The 19,113-nt window shown below is 43.0% G+C and overlaps 1 protein-coding gene across 1 annotated transcript in view; it reads left to right on the forward strand.

The window, feature by feature from the left end:
* The window catches only part of sorbs2a (sorbin and SH3 domain containing 2a), a 47,153-nt gene that overhangs the window by 18,745 nt on the left and 9,295 nt on the right, over positions 1-19,113 (forward strand). The window contains 15 exon segments of the mRNA XM_051070550.1: positions 203-292; positions 1,751-1,777; positions 1,914-2,038; positions 3,668-4,093; positions 6,243-6,369; positions 6,843-7,018; positions 8,850-8,916; positions 9,871-9,921; positions 10,057-10,270; positions 10,474-10,588; positions 13,012-13,083; positions 14,746-14,802; positions 15,595-15,644; positions 16,558-16,733; positions 17,103-18,935. Coding sequence (XP_050926507.1) covers positions 203-292; positions 1,751-1,777; positions 1,914-2,038; positions 3,668-4,093; positions 6,243-6,369; positions 6,843-7,018; positions 8,850-8,916; positions 9,871-9,921; positions 10,057-10,270; positions 10,474-10,588; positions 13,012-13,083; positions 14,746-14,802; positions 15,595-15,644; positions 16,558-16,733; positions 17,103-18,935 — 3,606 coding nt within the window.

A 19,113-nucleotide genomic window follows, 5' to 3' on the forward strand; every position in this document is an offset into this window, starting at 1 on the left:
TAATTCCTGAGCTTTCTATGAGCTATCACCCAATCTGCCACAGTAAAATTCAGGCTCTTGGAATGCATGTGCCTCACCCCCACTTGTTTGGGTTATGTCTCTGGCTGGATGCATTTGTGCTTGTGTAGCTGTGTATATGCATGTGCATGTGTGCTGCTGCTTCTGCCTCTATGATCCAACCTGCCTGGCTGTGATTCCTCAGATAGCGGAGGATACGCTCCCAAAACCGTGGCCTTGTCACTCATACTCTCTCCCATGAAGAGGGTCCAGAGCTCACCAAATCTAGCCACAGGTACTAACACTCACCAACACACAAAAAATTAACACATAAATACCTAAAATACAGGCCACTTTAGGAGTTGACCAGGCTAAACTGAGGGTAAAAGCATGAGGTAAGTCTTTAAAAAGTGGCTTGTTGTTATTCAAAATCATGTTTGGGCTCCATCAACCTGATATGGCTTCAGCATATTTGAAATACTTTCAACTTCTGTGGCTGCTCCAGTATGCTTAAGCAATGTTTGGACTGCGGGATGCTATTTTTTTTCTAATCAGTTCATTGTATAATTCTTTTATTTCCTTTTGTTTAGCCCCTTCCGTCTTGGGCTTGTTTTTGCTTCCTAAATCAGTCATGAGTCATACCGTGCCTACCGGTTGTTGATGTTAATCTTCCTTCCTTTTGACAGCTCTCATATGTCATGCTCTCACACTGCCTCTTACCATCTCCACCTCTTTATGTGAAGTTGATTGTACTTTTCCTGTTGTCAATGTTTTTAATCACTGGTGTCACTGGCTCACTGCCTGTGTTTCATTTTTTCTTTTACTTTTTTCCCTCTGTCAACATTGTTTGACATGACACAGTTCCCTTGACCCTAAGCTCTTGGAGACTTGTGGAAATTAACTTGGTCTTGTGTGTTGACAGAAATGGCACCGTTCTGCTTTATTCTTCCTTATCAGTGATTTAGTTTTATCCCCACAAACTCACAGTAGATCTGCTGTATGTATAAGTCCCTTCATCCCAAAATTGTTGCTTAATCCACACAATAACACATTCAAAAATAATTTTAAATTACAGGCCAAGTCGAGATGAATAACCAAGGAGCTGTTACATAGCACTGAGCACAGCTATTCGTGTGCTTCCAGAGGCTACAGTTGCTATAGTTGCCCTCATCTGCTTTTTCCTTACCTCTGCTGAAAAAGCAGTGTTTGTGCCTGCACTTTGTCAGCACCCAGGTTAATACCTGCACCCATGTAAGCATTCTGGCACCGTCAGCTTCCTTTTAACAATAGTAGGACACTGTCTGACAGCTGATAGGCTGCTCTCAGATGTAGCAGGTTTAGGAGCATGGTAGGTGAGTGAATTTTGACTTTAGAGATCAGCAGTGTCAGGTGATAGTAAAATCAAGTAGTTGTGGACTTCTAACTGGAGTACTCAGAGTACTTGTGGATGCTAAAATGTTATGACAGCAGGTGACGTTGTGTATCACTTCAAGACAAGACATGCAGTCCTTTGCTTTTTGTCTGTTCCGTGCTTTTTCCTCTTCAGTCTGTGTCTTTTCAGATGTATGTCTTCTCCTTTAACCCCATTATCAGGTCTCTGTTTGTCACACTTAAACTTCTCAGAAGTATTTCAGTATCTTATGTAATTACTTATGATGTAATCCTATCTGTTAGTATTGACCTTTGCAGGGAAAAATATGACCACACATTCACTCATGTTACTTATGTTTGCTGTGTCTTCTCTGTTCCCCAGGGAGTGACTCTCACTCATCAGACTTGGGTAAGTCTCTGTTCCTTTTGATGAATTCTGGTGGACAATCTCAACAAAGAGCCTATGAAACACCTGATAGGAGACCAGAAAACTTAATCCAACACACTGTGGTGGTCTATGTTAATATTATTAAAATTATCCTCAGATTCTTGGCGGTCACGCAGTGCAACAGATGGCCTTAAGAATGGAGACGCCAGCAGCTCATCTCTTGCTGCTAAAGGCTTCCGCAGTGTTAGACCCAACCTGCAAGACAAAAAGTCACCAACACAGGTAAATTGTCTCACACACTACTCTGACACATGTTGACATTTTTTCTGCTATTTATAGTTTGATCAAAAATAGTTGTGTTGAAATGCTGATTGGTTTGTAATATTCTCCATGGAAAAAACACGACAAACCACCATAATTATGAATAATTTACACAGAACCATTCTGCATTTCAAGAATGTAATTTGAAGATGATTTGTATCAAGTTTTTCACTCGTGATTTCTTTGTTGTTGAACTTATTCTGGCTGTTGCTTCCTAATTGGCAAACAAGGATATCAATCACGTACCATTGCCACCCCCCAGGAGAGAGAGTTTCCACTTCTCACCCACTGGCACTAATCCACCAGACTATAGCTCTCTCATTGCCCTGGCTAATGATTCTATCCCTGGAATGCTAACATTCACTCAGAATGAAAAAGCAGTTTTGAAAGAGTCCTATACTATTAATAGCACGTCTTCGTACTCCTACTCCGAGACCAGTGCAAACTCAGTCCAACAGGCACACCAGCCCACTGTCCCAAATGATATTAGCAACTGTAGTGTCTCTGCCACCACTAATACACAGGCCCAGGAGCGTAAAGTGTCTTCCCTCAAGCTAACCCCGGTCACCATCCCTGACCCTCCTGCTCACCTCAACTCTTACCTTAATCCCCAACCAAAGAACAAGACCACAAGTTCCCCTCCACCCACCTCCCCACCTCCACAAAGGGGTCCTTCTCTCTCTCAGCCCCTAACACAGACAGCCTCACTCTCTGTGCACTTGGACCCTGAGAATCAGAAAATTCCAGAGCCTCGACTTCCAAATCCCACAGTGGAACTCAAGGTCCCAGATCGAGCCCCAAATCTAACCCCAAGTCCAGCTGCATCCCAAGTGGAGATGATGAAGGCTCCTCCCGCAGTTCCACCAAGACCTCCTCCTGCAGAACTGTTGGTACATAACTGACTATATACTGTGACAACAGAGCAAAAGAGCAATCAATGTATATTTTTTAATGCCACTATAGGACAACATCACTGGGTTTTTCTCTTGGTGACATCAAGAGTGATTAAAGGGTAACACACCGGCTGCATCACATTATTTGACGCCCATAACACACACTGGATGCATCGCACAAACAGGAGAAGTAGCCAGTGCAACGTAGCCAGGATGCTCCAAATTCAGAGAATGGAACACTAAGAAGTCTGATACAGACCTTCTGTCAAAACAGACGCAGGTGTTGTCATGCACGTCATGTACTGCTTGTGTGTGTTGCCCTTTAGTTTGTTAATCTTGGTGCTGCCATCCAGCCAAACAAACTAACTGTGACTCTAGATATGTGTGTGAACTCGTATGTGTGATAACCAAGTGTTTCATTTATTGTATACCAGTGTTACTGTCTATTTACTTTGCTGCCTTCCACAGAGTTTGAACTAACAGAGCGTCTTCAGTTCACAGCAATTATCATGTGTGAGAAGATGATGCTGCAGCCTTATGACACTTCAGTGTGGTCTCCCAACAGCATTTCACCTTCTGTTAAACTCACGTGTTGCTTCCACACACCCTTTGTGACAATGCGGCTAATGAGTGATATCACTAAGCACTCTCCTCCTTTCCTCCTTTTCCAATCAACTCCCTCTTCCTCCAACACCAGGGGCCTCCATCCCCCGACCCCTCAGCACCGCACTCCCCCTACCGCTGCCACAGTTCAGAATCGCTTGACTACCTGTCAGGCCTAATGCCCAAGACCCTATCGCCCACCCCATATGTCGCTAGCGGAGCTGGCAGCACAGCTGGCACAGTCAGCGGGCCGAGCTTTACCACAGTCAGCAGCGTGAGCATCGGTGGCTGCGTGTCCCCCTCAGCCTCCCCCGTGACAGTGTCTGCTCTCAGCCACTACTCGTCGTCCACGGCGGGTCTGCTGGATGAGCTGCAGATCTGTAGTCTGGACTCACCTGGCGCATCACCCACGCCGTCGCCCACCCTCAGCCATGTCTCTGCCTACACATCCACTGCTGGCCCTGATGATGTGCTAACAACCCCTGTGACCTCCACTGCTGCAGCAGCCACTGTCACTAACGTAATTATCCCAACAAGTCACTGCTGTAACACACATTATTACCAAAAAACAAATGGTTCCCTCCCTCAACTCATTTGGATGGCTGAACCAAACCTCCACAGAATGTGTGATTACTACCAAGTTTTACCTTCCACTAACCATCAACTGCAACCTACCTGTCAGATACCAGAATTAAATTCAGCCCTCTATGTTCCCTCATTATGTTAATGAGTCTGTACTCATTAGAACTCCATGTCTATGTGTGCTTGTCTATGTTTCTCTTTGTTATGCCTCTTTTGCAATCCCGTGCATTTACAGTTTACTGTCTCTTAAGGCCAGTTCATATCAAAAATTCATGACAAGACACAACCATTTTTCAGAGATATTGCAGCAGGTTGAAGTACCCTGTTGGAAGCTTTTTGCTGCAGGTTGTTAGCATCTTGAAAGACTGAACTTGTCCACTGGGAGTCGTGGTAGTAGCAGTAGTAGTAGTTAGTAGCGTAATATGCTTGAGACTGAATTAGTTGTGTTTCCCGTCATATTGTACTGTATTTTATATTGCCTTGGCAGTAGATGTATGGGACCCTGACAATGATAAGATTACACTGTGACCTAAATTTGCATGTGTACCTTGTCTTCCAAGTTACACAAGACTGATGTTGAAACTGAATTCCCATTTTGTTTGGACTGCACTATTTAGTCTGACACTGGCTTCTTCTTAGCCAAGTAATTAGCTCAGTGTCTATCAAGTCATTCAAAGTGGCATTGCATTGTCACTGTTGACTCCAAGCCTCATAGCCATCAAGCTAAACCTTTTCTTTGAAGCTGGAGTATGGGACTTTTACATATGAATGAAGTTAATTCAAGCTCTTGAATTAACTCCACCCAGTGCTGATTAAGCTTATCAGCACCAGGTAAATATAGCAGTTTTAAATCTGGTGTCTGGTGCACTGTCAGTGATGCGTTTAGCATCAGCCAGCAATGATTGGTTTGCCAGAGCTGAAGAAGGGAGCAACCGTAGCAATGGAGACAGAGTTGGCTACAGCAACTACTATGCCAAAACCTATGGCGGCAAAACCTAGGAACCATCCAAGAAAAGTTTCTGTTGCTCCAAATAAAAACGAAACTCAGCGTTCAGAGGCAGGATTACAGTCTTAAAAACAAAGCGATCAATGACAAGGAAAACATGGGTTGTAATTACTCTCACTGCCAGAAGGGAGAGACAAAAGTTCTCCTCTGTAGGTGTCTTCATCCATGCAGCAAGTGAGAAAGATCTTCAATGCGTGGTGCTAATACTTAGTTCTTGCTCCCAGCTTTAGTTCCAGCTACAAATGTGTTGATTGGCCTGGTTTATATTTTAACAAAGGTAAAATCCTTTCACAGGAGCAACCAGCAACCACCAACATTCAGAAAAGTTTGGGATGCAGTCGTCTGAAACAAGGATATGTTGTAATTGCCAGGTTTAAATCCCTGGCTTGAGTTTGTTAGCTGTGGCATTGTAATCACACTAACAACAGCTGCAATTTACTCACTGTCATTGCCATTTTGCTCTTTGTCAAGCACTAAACAAGGAAGAAATTAGAAGTAGGAATTAGATACACTGGTAGTTGATTGTTGTCATTTAGACAGTTGGCTGTATTGTGTTTTTCAGCCACCTTGAATCTTTGATCTGAACATGGAGGCCTTTAAATCAAAATACTCTGTTTTTATCCATTGTCAGATGAAATCATACGTCTCTGTGTCCTGTTGAATGGGAGAGGATTCTTCAGAGGAGTCTCCCATTATAATCATGCCCGCTGTCTTGTTAATGTCACAACTAATTTATAATGAAATGTATCTGAATGTGAAGGAGTTGTCCATGTTTGTCACTGTTTTAACCTCTGTTGTTCTGTTTTAGAGTGAAGTGATTCAATAAGTTGCCCCTTTCCCTGACTAACTGTTCTTACATTGTACAGTCACTTCAGATTCAGCACGTTCTATGAGTCACGCCAGATCCAATATCTGTCTATATGTACATCCATCCCTATATCAGACCTGGTTCTTCTACCCCTGTTTTATAGCAATAAGACTTTATAATAGATCTATAAGATTGTGCACTATTGTACATTTTGCTGCCAGTTGTGATTGGTAGTCTTACTGCCTCTGTTTCTGGCTTCTGGGTAACTCTTAGGGCCAGGTCCTCTCTCACGCTATGAATGGAAGCACTAGCCATCCACAGAGACCTCTCTCTCCCCCATCCTATCCTCCTCCCCCCGCCTCACTCCACACTGGGCTCCAGAGACAGAGCAGGAGTTCGGGTGAGTCACTGTTCTTTTGTCTCCTCATTTGAGCCGAGGATACGTCAACTTTGTTTTGCTGACAGTTTGTTTAGTGATGTTTTTGCTTTTTAGGCTGGATGTAGACCATGACCTACAGCAAAATAAATAAATAACTAGAGATTAACTTTTATTTTGCAGATCATTTTAATATATCCTACTCTGAAGTTGAAAGTGCTTAAAATTTAAACATTTTTTAAGCACGATTCAAGGGGTCTTTGTGAGTTTGTTGGCAGTGAAATTATTTTGTCAAACCTCACTTTATCATTGTTTCATAATTAATTGAAGAGTTAATTGGTCCTTAGACATTAGATTTATTTACAGTCACATGCTAAGGTTTACAATATATGTATATCTATTATCAGAAGTCAGAACTGTGTAATTGTGGAGGGCATATTTCTGATTATTTCTAGGTACAACTGACATGTCTTTCTCTTCTTCTATTCTCTATCTAGAGGGCAGTGAGTCTGTCACTAGAGAGTCTGTGGTGTCAGGCCACACCAGCGTCAGCAGCACCGTGCCCATTGCCCGCTTCTCGGAAGAGGAAAAAAAGGTTTCCATCATTAAAGCCCCTCATTATGAAGGCATCGGCCCTGTGGACGAGTCTGGCATTCCTATTGCCATCCGCACGGTGAGGTCAAACATACACAGAACTTTATACATTGATTTGCAGCAGCAGACTTGACTCATTTAGGTACTGTGTAGCACAGGGGTGTCTTTGGACCCATTTCTGTTGTCTTGATATGTGATCAGGCTCATGAGAGGGGATTACTTTCAGCTGTCAGCAGCTTTTGAGCCCATATTAAAAGCCCTTTCTCTCCCTCACTTGCACTATCTCAGTATCTCTCTTACTCTCCCTCTGTGTGCTAGTTATAAAGATGAGCTCAGACAAGGTCTTTGCTTCAGCACTGCAGGGTCCTTGCTGCTTACTTGTCAAAGTGTGTGTTATCTCTGTTAAGGCTTTTCATGTCTTAAAACTTCGCTTAGTTATCCATTTATTGAAGAGCAGCTTTTAAAGGCAGACATGCTAAACTACAGAATGAGAGAAAGAGAAATAGGAAGAATGAGAGATGGGCAATAAAAGCAAAGAAAAAAGGTGAAAAGAACAAAAAAAAGCAGGAAAGAAGAAAAGTGAAAAACAGATGCTACTTATTGTGAGCGGACAAACATTTTTGTGGCCACTCTATTTGGTAACCGTGGAGAGTGAAGTGGTAATTGGACAGTCTCTTGGCTGTGCCAGGGCTACATGCACAATCACACACACTCCTTCTCTGTGGAGGCAAAATGCCTCTTCTCTGACCAGAGTCCAGACACTGTTTAGTGCTACTGAATAAAGAGGGGATTAAGTCTCTCTGCCATTTGATAGCTCTTTTTTGAAGTGGCTGTTAAATCTGTACTGTATACACAAAGACACACATACCAGGGTTCCTCCTGGATTTTCCAGGCACAACACCAAAGCTCAGAATCTTTGGTGTTGTGGCAACATGGCTTCCTCTACGCTGTGAAACCAAATCCGCTGACATTGATTTCTGAAAGTAGGTACAATCACATTACAGACATTCATACGCAAACAGTCTTCTGTAGTAGTTTATCAAGTGACTGATAGCCTCATTGATTTTTTAGTTTTTTTTCTGAGCTATCTTGGCTGCATGTTTGGATATTGTGGCAGTATGTTTAAAAGCTTAAATATGCACTTACCACATTGAGATTTTGAGAATGATGATGCAACATCATGTGTTGTTTCACTTCTTTCTTGTAAGGAAGCAGTGAAAATGTCATAAAATGACAAACACAAAAACAAGAATGCATTAATTGAATCTATAAATGAAATCTATTTTTCTCTTAAAGTCAATGAAAAACTAAAGTTAGAGCACCTTTAGCCTCTGCAGAGTGACCTATTTGCCTATTTAAATGAAATATGTAGGTGAGGTGTCAAATCAAATCATTTAGGTTTCATTTTTGATTGAAAGTGGGTGTGAATGAGAGGATATGGAGCAGTAGGGAGCTGTAAAAAGATATGGACCTGTAGAGGACTCTTGGCCTCCACCCACACCTACTTCTCCCACGTTGTTAGATCAGGATAAGGAGGATGGGGAAGTTTTGAACTTTATGTTATTAGGTTATGTGAGAGTGAGAACCATGTAGTCCACTTTTCAGACTAGTTTACTTTGATTCAAACAATTCTTGATAAGATTATTTATCTTTGATAAGAAAAAAAAAAGATTCTCAAGTCATCCTGAAGTTTTTTCTCTGAATGTTGATATTTGTGATATTTGTGTCTCAGCATGTTAAATTCTCCTTGAAAGAAATCTGGATGTTTAAAAAGGCTGAGATTGTGTTTTTCTATGCTTAGTAATGTCCTATAAAACAGTGGGAACCCTCTCCAGTTTCTAACTTGCGTTTTCTAGTTTATGTTGCATTTCACGCCACATTAATCTTCATGATTATTTCTCTTTCCACAGACGGTGGATAGGCCTAAGGATTGGTATAAGACTATGTTCAAACAGATCCACAAGGTTCACAAAGCAGGTAAGTCTGTACTGAATCAGTGAAAGGCAGAAACGGCCCATTATTTGACGTGATTTGATTGTCACATTATGAGGGGAATTGGTCATGCATGCATGCTGCTTGTATGTGTGTGTGTGTATCTGTGTGCATCTTAGCATGCCGGTTCTCGCTAAACTGAAAGACCCAAAGAACCTCAGAGCCAGAACTCATTAGATGCGAGCAAGAGAGTCTGGAGAGGAGGAGGAGGTTATTGAGAGAAAACTCTAATAGACACAGAGCTGTCCTGGGAAATCTGCTCTAATTTTGTAAGCTTGACAGAATCACACAGTCAGTACAAGGCTTGTTTGTTCTAAACTACTCAGGCTTTCTTCTACTGCAGGGCACACACAAACTATTATGGCGTTTGCCTAAAAAATATCTACAGGCATGTGATGGTTTCTTTGATGCGTCTCAGAATTCCCATAGCACCATGAATATTCATGTCTTCCACTGGATTTATGAAGTAATACTCCAGTCCCAGACTCCACAAAGTCTCTACTAATTCTGTCTTTTGAATATCTTCTCCTCTAGTACTGAAAGGTCTTTCTAAAAAATGTCTAGCTTCTCAGTTTTCAGAAAACAGCAGCTTTGGTTAAATTTACTTCAGTTAGAATTATGTCCATTGCACTGCTTCTGTGGTCCACTATTTACCTTCTTAAAGCCCAAAAAAGACATATTAGAAAAGCTGTTGTTTCTCTAATAAACTGAGCTTGTGGATGGGCAGAGGAGAAAAGGCATATGCTGCTTGGCTGGTTTTGATAGTTTCCACTGTGAAGAAGGTGGTCACTATTGGTATTTACTTTGTAACTGACTGTATTCAGCTGACTTAAGGTGCTGCTCACCCTGAGGAGGAAACTACAAACTTGTACCTTGTGTATCATAAAGTGTGTTTGTACATGTTTCCCAATCAGGATTTTTTTTTCCTTTCTCCTACAGATGATGACTACTCTGACACATACAATGCAACATATGCTGTCATAAACAATGGTGAGACCTGCTTTGTGTGTAACAGAAGTTTTATACAATAAGTCATTTCTTCCCAACCCATTTGTGTCCTCTTCTCTGGCGTGCTCTGCCTTATTACTTCTCCCTCTGATGTCTCCTCTGTCCTGTCCTTAACAGATGACTACAGCCCGTCATCCACTGCCACCATGGCCCACCCGGCTCCCCGAACACATACTTACAGGCCACTATCCAAGAGCCCCTCAGACAACGGAGGGCATCTGGGGCCTCGGGAGCCTTCTCCTTCCCCTGTACCCCCTCCACCTCCACCCATGCCATCCCTCTTGCAGCTAAGGGCCAGAGATAGCGACCGCGAGAAAGACTCCCTAGACACGTAAGAGGAACTCTTTCATTTATTACGTGTCATTATTAATCAATATATATAAAATTTTAACAGCTCTTTCTTGTACATGAACTATAAATGTTAGTTAATTAATTATATATAATTATATATATTATATATATAATTATATAGCAACTAGGATTAGATAATTTACTAAAAATGTTTCTGGTTGTGTTTTGTTTTCCTCGCACCAGGAATGAATGGGGTCCACCCGACAGGAAAGTGGACACACGAAAGTACCGTGCAGAGCCTAAGAGTATTTTTGAGTACGAGCCTGGGAAGTCCTCTATTTTGGAGCACGAAAGACCAGTTAGTATTTTCAAAAAATGTTCTTTCACTTGATTATAAAAAAAAGTCTGTTATTCTCCTGTCACAATCCACCGAAGGGTTACAAGCCATACTGTTTTTCTTCACGTTTGACTAACCTGTGAGGCTTGTAGGAACTAATCTGGCTTCAGCTCAAACTGTAAAATTTATTCTATACAACATTCAGAGAATGTGATGCTTGCTTCCTTAGCTTGCTTCATACTGGAATTTTAGAAGAATATTCAAATTACTGTGACAGTGTAGTGATTGTGTAGCTGTTTTTTGTAATAATGCTTATAAGTGTTAAAGGACTGCAAAAGATTAATTCTCCTCCTCTGCTCCACTTGGAGGTGAATAGAAGGTCTATTTCTGAAGAGGTAAACAAAACATTAAGTAACATGAAGTGAAACAACACTGCTGAGATGTAGCTACAAAAAAACAGTTGGCTGGTAGAACTGAGAGGGACGTCACAAACACATTTGCCATCCTGGCATGTTACAGTAGTATTTGTAGACATCACTGTGTTGCTAATATATTTTCATGTAATGGGCTTTTGCATGGAATTTTATTCCATCAGAGACAATGTGGGCGTTAAAAAGCAAAGGTTTTCAGTTCTGCATCCTCTAGTGACTGTACTGTAATGGCTGTTCACTTTGTGTGGGGTGAATGACAAAGTAGACAGCAGAGATAATTACTGTGTAGAGGGAGGGCAAAAAATAATAGACTCGAGGTATCAGAGATAAAGACAGGATAATGGAGAATATGTTCTAGATGAGGAGTCTGTTATGTGGGTAAAAAGAAAGGCTTTTTGTGAAGGTTTCACAGATGTTTAATGTGATGACTGCAGAGAACGCTCCCAGGGCAATAATGCATGAGTCAGCCCCTGATAGACAGAGGCAATAAAAGGAGAAAGCTGTAGAAAGTAGAAGTAAACCCACGCTGGCTAATCTGCTGTCTGTGACTCCTTATATATGCTGTCTGCTCACAACATGTTTTCTCTACTCTCCAAGGTAAGAAATGGCACCCTAAAACATCCTTCTCAGTGGTGTCCATTTGGGCAATTATGAGCCATAGGAAACAAAAATACACTCGGTTTCTTTAGTTTCTTCTTGTTCTGTTGGTGTCTACAGTACTTGAGATTGGCAGTCTATGCTCCAGGCCTCACTTTTTTACAGAGTGACTCATTTGACTCAAAGCCGAATTCTCTTTATAGCAAGAGAGATGTAGCACCACAACACCTACAAAACATCTCCTGGCAGTGTTTCATTTGGCATGAAAAATCCATTTCCCTGTGGGAATGGGGTTAGAAAGAGCAGACAGAGGAGTAAAGCACTGCATCATCTCTGCAGTTAAAATAATTACAAAACTCTTTGAAAATTTCCAATCCTCTTGTCTGTAGTCTACACTGAAGTCTGTAAATGGAAACATAATGAAGAAAGCTTTGCTTGTTGAAGTTTAAACACACAGCAGAAAAGAGTAGATGTTTAACCTGCTGAACAACAGTAGACAGTGTTTTGACTTACCTGCCTATGTTGCCGCATGTTAATACTTAACATCCCAGCTCGCTAAATTTATTGCAGGTTAATTTGCTATGAAAATTGTTCTCTGTATGATGCCAGGAAATAGCTGGGTGTTAATCTATCATGTGATGAACTTTTGCCTCCTTAAGGGAATTTGTTTATAATTTACATGCCATACATGTAAAGAAATGCAAGATATACTGTATTTTTTCAGCAAATAACTTTTAATAAATAACAGGGCAACCTTGGGGCCTTACCACATGGATCAGTTGGCTTGCTGTTCCTGCCAGTGTAGTGAAACCTAACCCCATGTGAATAATCCCTTATGTCTTTTCCAAACAGCTCTGTAATATGTGCCCCTTCCTCTTCTTTTTAAATGTAATGAGTTCTCCCGGTGAAAATTCTTTCCTTTCTCTGCCACTCTGACAGACAGTATTTAATATGCCATCCAGAGCCTGCACGAATGTGTGAATAATGAGGTTGGGTGTTAAATATGTAATATTCAAAGTAACATGCAGATTTTCATTAGCTGTCACCTGTCCTATGTCTTAGATTAAGGCAGCAGTGATGGGATTCTGTCCTGAAATTTGCAGCCTTCTAAAATTTTTCTGTGCATGCGAAATGAATGAATATCAATTCAAAGGGGCCAGGGTGTTTAAATTGTCTGTCTCTTCAGTCCCTAATGGTGGCAAGTGTTTTGGGTGTGGGTTTTGCATCATCACTTTTGTCCCCATTAGCCAGTCTAAATCTTCATCCTGGTTCATCCTGTGCCCATCCCCCTGTGCCACCTTTGCCCATTCCTAACCATGAGGTCCATGTCTCTCTTTGTGTGTGACTTCTTTCCACACTTGCTTTCTTCTGTCTTTTCTTCTACCTCCTCTCTCTGTCACTGTCATGCTTTCCCAGACCTATGATGACATAGATTTAGAGAACGAGCCTTGGTATAAGTTCTTTTCCGAGCTGGAGTTTGGGCGGCCGGTAAGTCAGGGCCATAGCTACTCCCTCAACCACAATCCTGCCATAGGCATACACCCACTTTGTCCACCCCACCCATGATTTTTTTTTATGTCTCCGCCAATAGACTGGGTGGGGCTAGTTGTTTGGGCATGTGGTACTTGTTGGGTGCTGTGACTCTCCCCCTCCCCCTCCCCTTGTGACAGGCTGTGTTATGTCTTTGCGTTGCTGGGTTTTTTGGTCTGGTGGCTAGCAGGCACTGAAAAGTTCACACACAAACCGGGACATTTTTGTTTCAGTTGGTTCAGTATTGCATTGATTATACCCCCAAATTATCAGAAAAATAGGTTAAAACTGTGTGCTTTAAATTACCTGATTTGAGTCAATCAGAACATTATAAACATGCAATAGATGAGTTTCCTATTGATATCTACCATCCTTTTGTTCTGCAAAACAATCTAAGTCTGTGCAGTTTTTTTCAACACATCTTGAACATGCTAACATGTGAGCCAATCAATCAGCCTTAAGCCTGTTATCCATATGATCATTTATTAATTTCTGCAAGTATTTGGTTTATCTTCACCTTTGATAGTATGGAGGATTGCTCTGTATATCTACAAGCTAAATGGCTTTAGTGTCCTCTGCTGGATGTAGGTGGTAATAAACACCCGAGTGGCCCAGGGCAGGGATTGCCTCTAGCCACAGATCTGGGATCAAATTACCCCAACCTGACTGATTAACAAAGTGTCATGAGGACATGCCTCTGTCCATGCCAGGGCATGACATCAGGCCGTGACTTGCTGGGCTTATTCAAAATGTTCAGGTGAAAATGTCACGTGTGGAGCTGGCATGACTTTGTATCTTCCAGAGTCGTGTTGGTCTGTGTGTTGAGATTTCTACCTGCAATATTTCGAATGTTTCACATCACTGAATAAGCCTTTAGAGTGTAGATGGTTTCCCTCCATTCACTGACTGGTCCAGCAGGGTCAGAATCTCACAGTATGTTCAGTGTTTGAATGTTTATTGAGGTGATAAGTCACACGTTTTGACCGACTGAGTGAACAGTAGTTTATCTGCACTAGTAAACCAGCACTAAATCACAGCATTTGATAGTGCAATGAATTTGCACTCTCAAATAAACACAACACTTCAGCTTGTGCTTCACTCTGCTTTCTGCTTTACAGCTTGCTGTCACTGCATGTGTGTGTGGTACATGGGCACATTTCTGTGTGTATGTGTGTGTGTGGTATAAAGGCTGATGTAGTAGGCCTAATTTATTTTGGCACCAATAAACTGTAGTTTAACAGAGATATTTTGAGATTATAGTAGTAATAAAGCATCGATAGAAGGCATTAGAATGTGCATATGAACAATTGTGTATTATGTGCAGGTGTGTGCTTGTGTTAGGGAGTGAAAGCCTGTTAGCACATATAGAGTGTGTGCACATGTGGGCATTGTATATGCAGATCACATGTGCAACCTTTGTGAACTAGTCCATCTCTCGTTACTCAGATTCGCTAACGGGTGTCACTCTCTCCACGTTTCTTGTGTTTATGGTTTCTCCCCATGATGTCACCACTGCTTCTCCTCCTCTTCACCTCATCTTCACCTTCCTCCTATTCCTCCTCCTCCTCTCCTCCTCCTCCTCCTCCTCTTCCTGCTCACTGCTGCTGCTTGGGGCTCAAGCCTCCTAAAAAACGGCTGGATTATAATCCAGACATCTCCGCTCGCCAGCACATTGAGGTAATCTCACATTCATGAGTGTTACAGTAGTGTTCTTAATCTCACAATTTCTAACCAATCATAGGAATTAAAACGTATATTATTCAGAAAAATGTAACATACAATTGCTTAAAGTGAGTGTAATGTGTGTAGCATCAGAACATATCAAAATGTCAGCCATCCACCGCAAGATGAGTGTGATGATGCTTTGTGAAGATTGTTGAACATATAGCTTTGAAATGCCATTTATCTCTTTGCTTGGAATTGTATAAAAAATCTGCTGGTTGTAGTGTATACATCACTGTCTGCTGTCATCTCTCTTCTTTGGAAGATACTATGAAGGTCTTTCTTTGACCTTAAAACATGATTTACCGGAAATCTTTTTACATTTTAAACATGCTTGTGTGATTGCATTCAGTGGTTAGCATTTCTTCCCGCAGACTTTGAATGTTAAAATGTGTCAGAAATTCTTTACCACTAAGACCCATTCCAGCTGATCCATGCCAGGTTTTTCAGGGTATCATTTGCCCCCTGAGCTCAACTCATAACATCCTTTGCCATATCACCTTTACCATCATCCTCCAGAGCAGCGCAAGAGAGAGCAGAAATTTATCTTCCCCGTTTACACCGGTAGGCGTCTTTGCGGTCAGGTGTGCCATGTGGAACCAGCATCCATCGCACCTTACGCTGGGGGAGTGTTTTGAGTGTCGCACAGCAACAACCGCATGCAGGCTGTGCATTGTGAGCTGCTCTGCCTCGAGTCTTTGTTCTTGCAGAGCTCACTTTTCTCTTTTGTTGTCTGCCCTATTTCAGACATCCCTGCACATCGCTCCTGCTGACAAGGCTCCAGAGAGACCTGCGAGGTAACCTCTGTTTCTTTTATTTTCCTCTGCATCACCCCCATCCCCCTCCCCCATCCTCTCAGCAGCAGTGGCCCTTGTTGTGATTCAGCATGGAATCAAAACTGCGCTTTCTTGCCCCGTCTCTGGTGCAAATAACCTCTGTGGCTGCTATTAGTGATGATTTGCAAGGATTAGTGTTAGTCTTTATTTGCTTTTGTCACTGAAGGCAGGGTGCTTTGCAACTCCCTCTCGCTAACAGAATAAATTAACCCAGGAAATCTATTGATTCTGCCCTTCACCTCCTATCCTTGCCTCAACCCCACCCCCCCTCCTCCTCTCGTCCTACTCCCTTTCATCAGTGGCCTGCTTATTCAGTCGCATTTTCCTTGGTGAACAGAAAGGGCAGAAATGGGATGTGATGAATAGGCCATCTAATTCATGGTAGTGACATTCAGTGTGTTTGTTCTGAATAGAAAGCCCACTGGTTCTTTTGACATTTTGAATGCAAAAAGTTATGGAAACACTGTCATCTTTCTGGACAAGAATACTAGTTTAATTTTAGGTAGGATTAACTTGAATATATTTAAAATGCATTCAGGGTTTTCGTAATGGGAATGATTGTTGAAGTTAACTTGAAAATCCCCAACATCTGAAAAAAGGATTTTTACCTGACCGTATCAATACATTATCTAGCTTATCATAGATCATTTGTCTAATCTGTGTAACCTAATTAGAGATGTGAAAAAACTATTTACTTGCTCATAATTTATTATCCTTTGGTTTTTACTGGGTAATGATGACTCAGGAAATATAGCAAATACAATGTACCTACATGACATTTATGGTGCATGAATTCAATTTGCCTATTTCAAACTGCATTCACCAGTGTGTGGTGTTTTGAAAACAGTTGTGTTGATGTCTGACTGTGTCACAGTGCTGCCAGCGACTACAGGAAGAGAAGGAAGTCAGAGCCGTCAAGTTCCCAAGTGAATGCTCAGTCTCAAAGCAGAGCTGCAGTTTCCCCTAAACCAGTGGATGCCTACAGACCCAGCAGCAGCCTAAAGAAACCTGCCATTCGTTCCTCACCATCCTCACCCTCTAGAGCCAAAGGTATACACCTATACACTCAAACACCTCTTTTCACTTCATATTTTTTCTCTCTGTCTTTGTCTTTTTCTTTTCCCTTGTTTTTCCCAGACTGTCACATATATGTACTATGCTTACCACAATGGCAGAAGATTGAAGGATTTGTTGTCACTGGTTATGTTTTTCTCACTATAATGTCTGTCATAAGTTTCTTTGAATGGTGTTCGTGGAAGTCTGAAGAAAAAACATCAAATCATCTTTTTTTCAACCCTACTCTTTCTTCTAACTCTTCTCCCTCTCCCCAGCTCTTCCACTTTCACTGGGTATTATTGCTTAACCTGCTTTCCTCCTTCTTCTCTCTCACCACGCTGCTCTCTATTGGACGTCTGAAAGGTGGGGACGCATGCAACATGTATTCAAACAGTATGACCTCCCCAGGTCCTTATCAACACCCCTATCTGCCCCCTGTCCCCTCTGACCCTGTCCATTGCCATGAGGATGCCAGCCAGGAAGGCAGCTCCTCCTCCAAGCAATCTGTCTGTTGTAAGAACAGTTGGCAGACAAAACGACAGAATGCTGAGACATGGAGCAGTGTGGAGGAGGTGCCACCCTCCCCTGGAAAGCTCAAGTCACGGAGCTGTGATGATTTACTCAGTGATGGCCATTCTGGCTCGGGCGGGCGCAATGCCACTCGCTCAGAAAGTGCTGGGTCACTGGTGTGTGATGGGAATCCCTCAGGTTCGACTGGATCCACTTCCAGTCGCTCATTGCCACGACTCCACCGGCGAAGGGCGCATGATTCACCAGGCTTTCTCCAGCTCTATCGTAAAATGCACCAGATTGACCGTGCCCAGCTCATCCCATCTGAAGTCATTCGCTCAGTCCGTGCTCGCATCCTGGAACTAGAGCGCCAACCTCACCTGCATCGGCATCGCCTCTCTCCTTGGACCCCCTCATGGGGTGTGGAGGTGCCACGCGATATGGTGCCAAACCGCATTTCTGAATATGAACGCCTTATTCAGAAGTCCAAATCCATGCCCAACTTGGGTGATAGTGAGGTGCCTTCAGGCACTACCACACCAGGCGGCTCATCATCTCGAGCCAGCAGTGGTGGTGGTGGCACACCCAGTTTTCCAAAACGCCGTTTTTCCATAGAATCTTTACTAGAGGAAGACAACAATGGCAACAGTGGAACAGTACCTCACACTATGGATCATTTGCATCGACCTCGTAGCCCACCTGAGGGCCAGCCTCGTGTTGGACCAGAGCCCGGCCGTGGACGGTCATTTCCTGCTCCTCCTGTCCCCCAAGGCCCTCAAGCCAATCCAGATTACTCTGATAGTGAACAAGACGCTGTTGCGTCAGACCTCAGTGACTTCATCCAGGTGGAGGGCTCCTCGTTTTGCAGTGAGAGTGACTTTGACCATTGCTCACTAACCTCCTCTGAGAGCTTGTATGGCTCTTCCACCCTCCACCACCACCACCTCCGCCATCACCACCACCATCACCACCACCACCCTGGTCACCAAAGTCTAGGCCAGAGCCAGGGCTACCAACACCGCCACCTCATCAGCACCTGCAAAGGCCGCTGCCCGGCCTCTTATACCCGTTTCACAACCATGCTTCGCCATGAGAGAGAACGAGCGCGGCAAGAGCACCAGAGACCTTCACAGCAGAGCCGCAGCAGCCATTCTCAAATCCAGAGCTCACAGTCCCAGCAAGCGATGTCCAAGCTGGCCTTCCTGGTCAGCCCAGTGCCTTTCCGCAGGAAAAAGGGCTCACCACCTACCTCTAGAAGAATCAGTGGTGGCGGAGGACGAGGTAGCAGACCCAAGTCCAAACAGGCCATTTATGAAGCGCTAGATGCAGCCTTGAGAGATATATATGAGCACATTCAAGCAGAGAGAGGCCACAGAGGCACAAGGGCACCTGATGATAGCATCCTGAGGAGAATACTGGCCGAATTGCTGCCAAACGTGCCTGAACGAAGCTCCTCATTGCGGGGGAGGAGGGGGTGTTGGCACGGGGGTCACTCCTCTGCATCTTTGTTCCCAGATGGGAGCCCCACTGGGTATGCCTCATACAGAGAGGATCCCTCCACACCTCAGCTACAGTCACCACAGCTACAGTCACCAGTCAGTGCCTGTTACGGACGACACGCGGACACCTCAAACAATAATGAATATGGAGAGGAGCAGGGCAATGGAAATGGTCTCTGTTATTCAGGTGGAGATGATACACATATCACACTTAAAGTATGTACATGTTCATTTTGTCATGTAGCCAGTCATATCTACACATAGATTTTTATACAAACATACATGCATATCATACATAATCAAAATATGCATCCTTATACACTTATACTATGTTAATTTCTCCTTCAGTATGGCCTGTGCTTGTT

This window comes from Lates calcarifer, linkage group LG5, assembly GCF_001640805.2.
Source record: "Lates calcarifer isolate ASB-BC8 linkage group LG5, TLL_Latcal_v3, whole genome shotgun sequence".
Lineage (NCBI taxonomy): Eukaryota > Metazoa > Chordata > Actinopteri > Centropomidae > Lates > Lates calcarifer.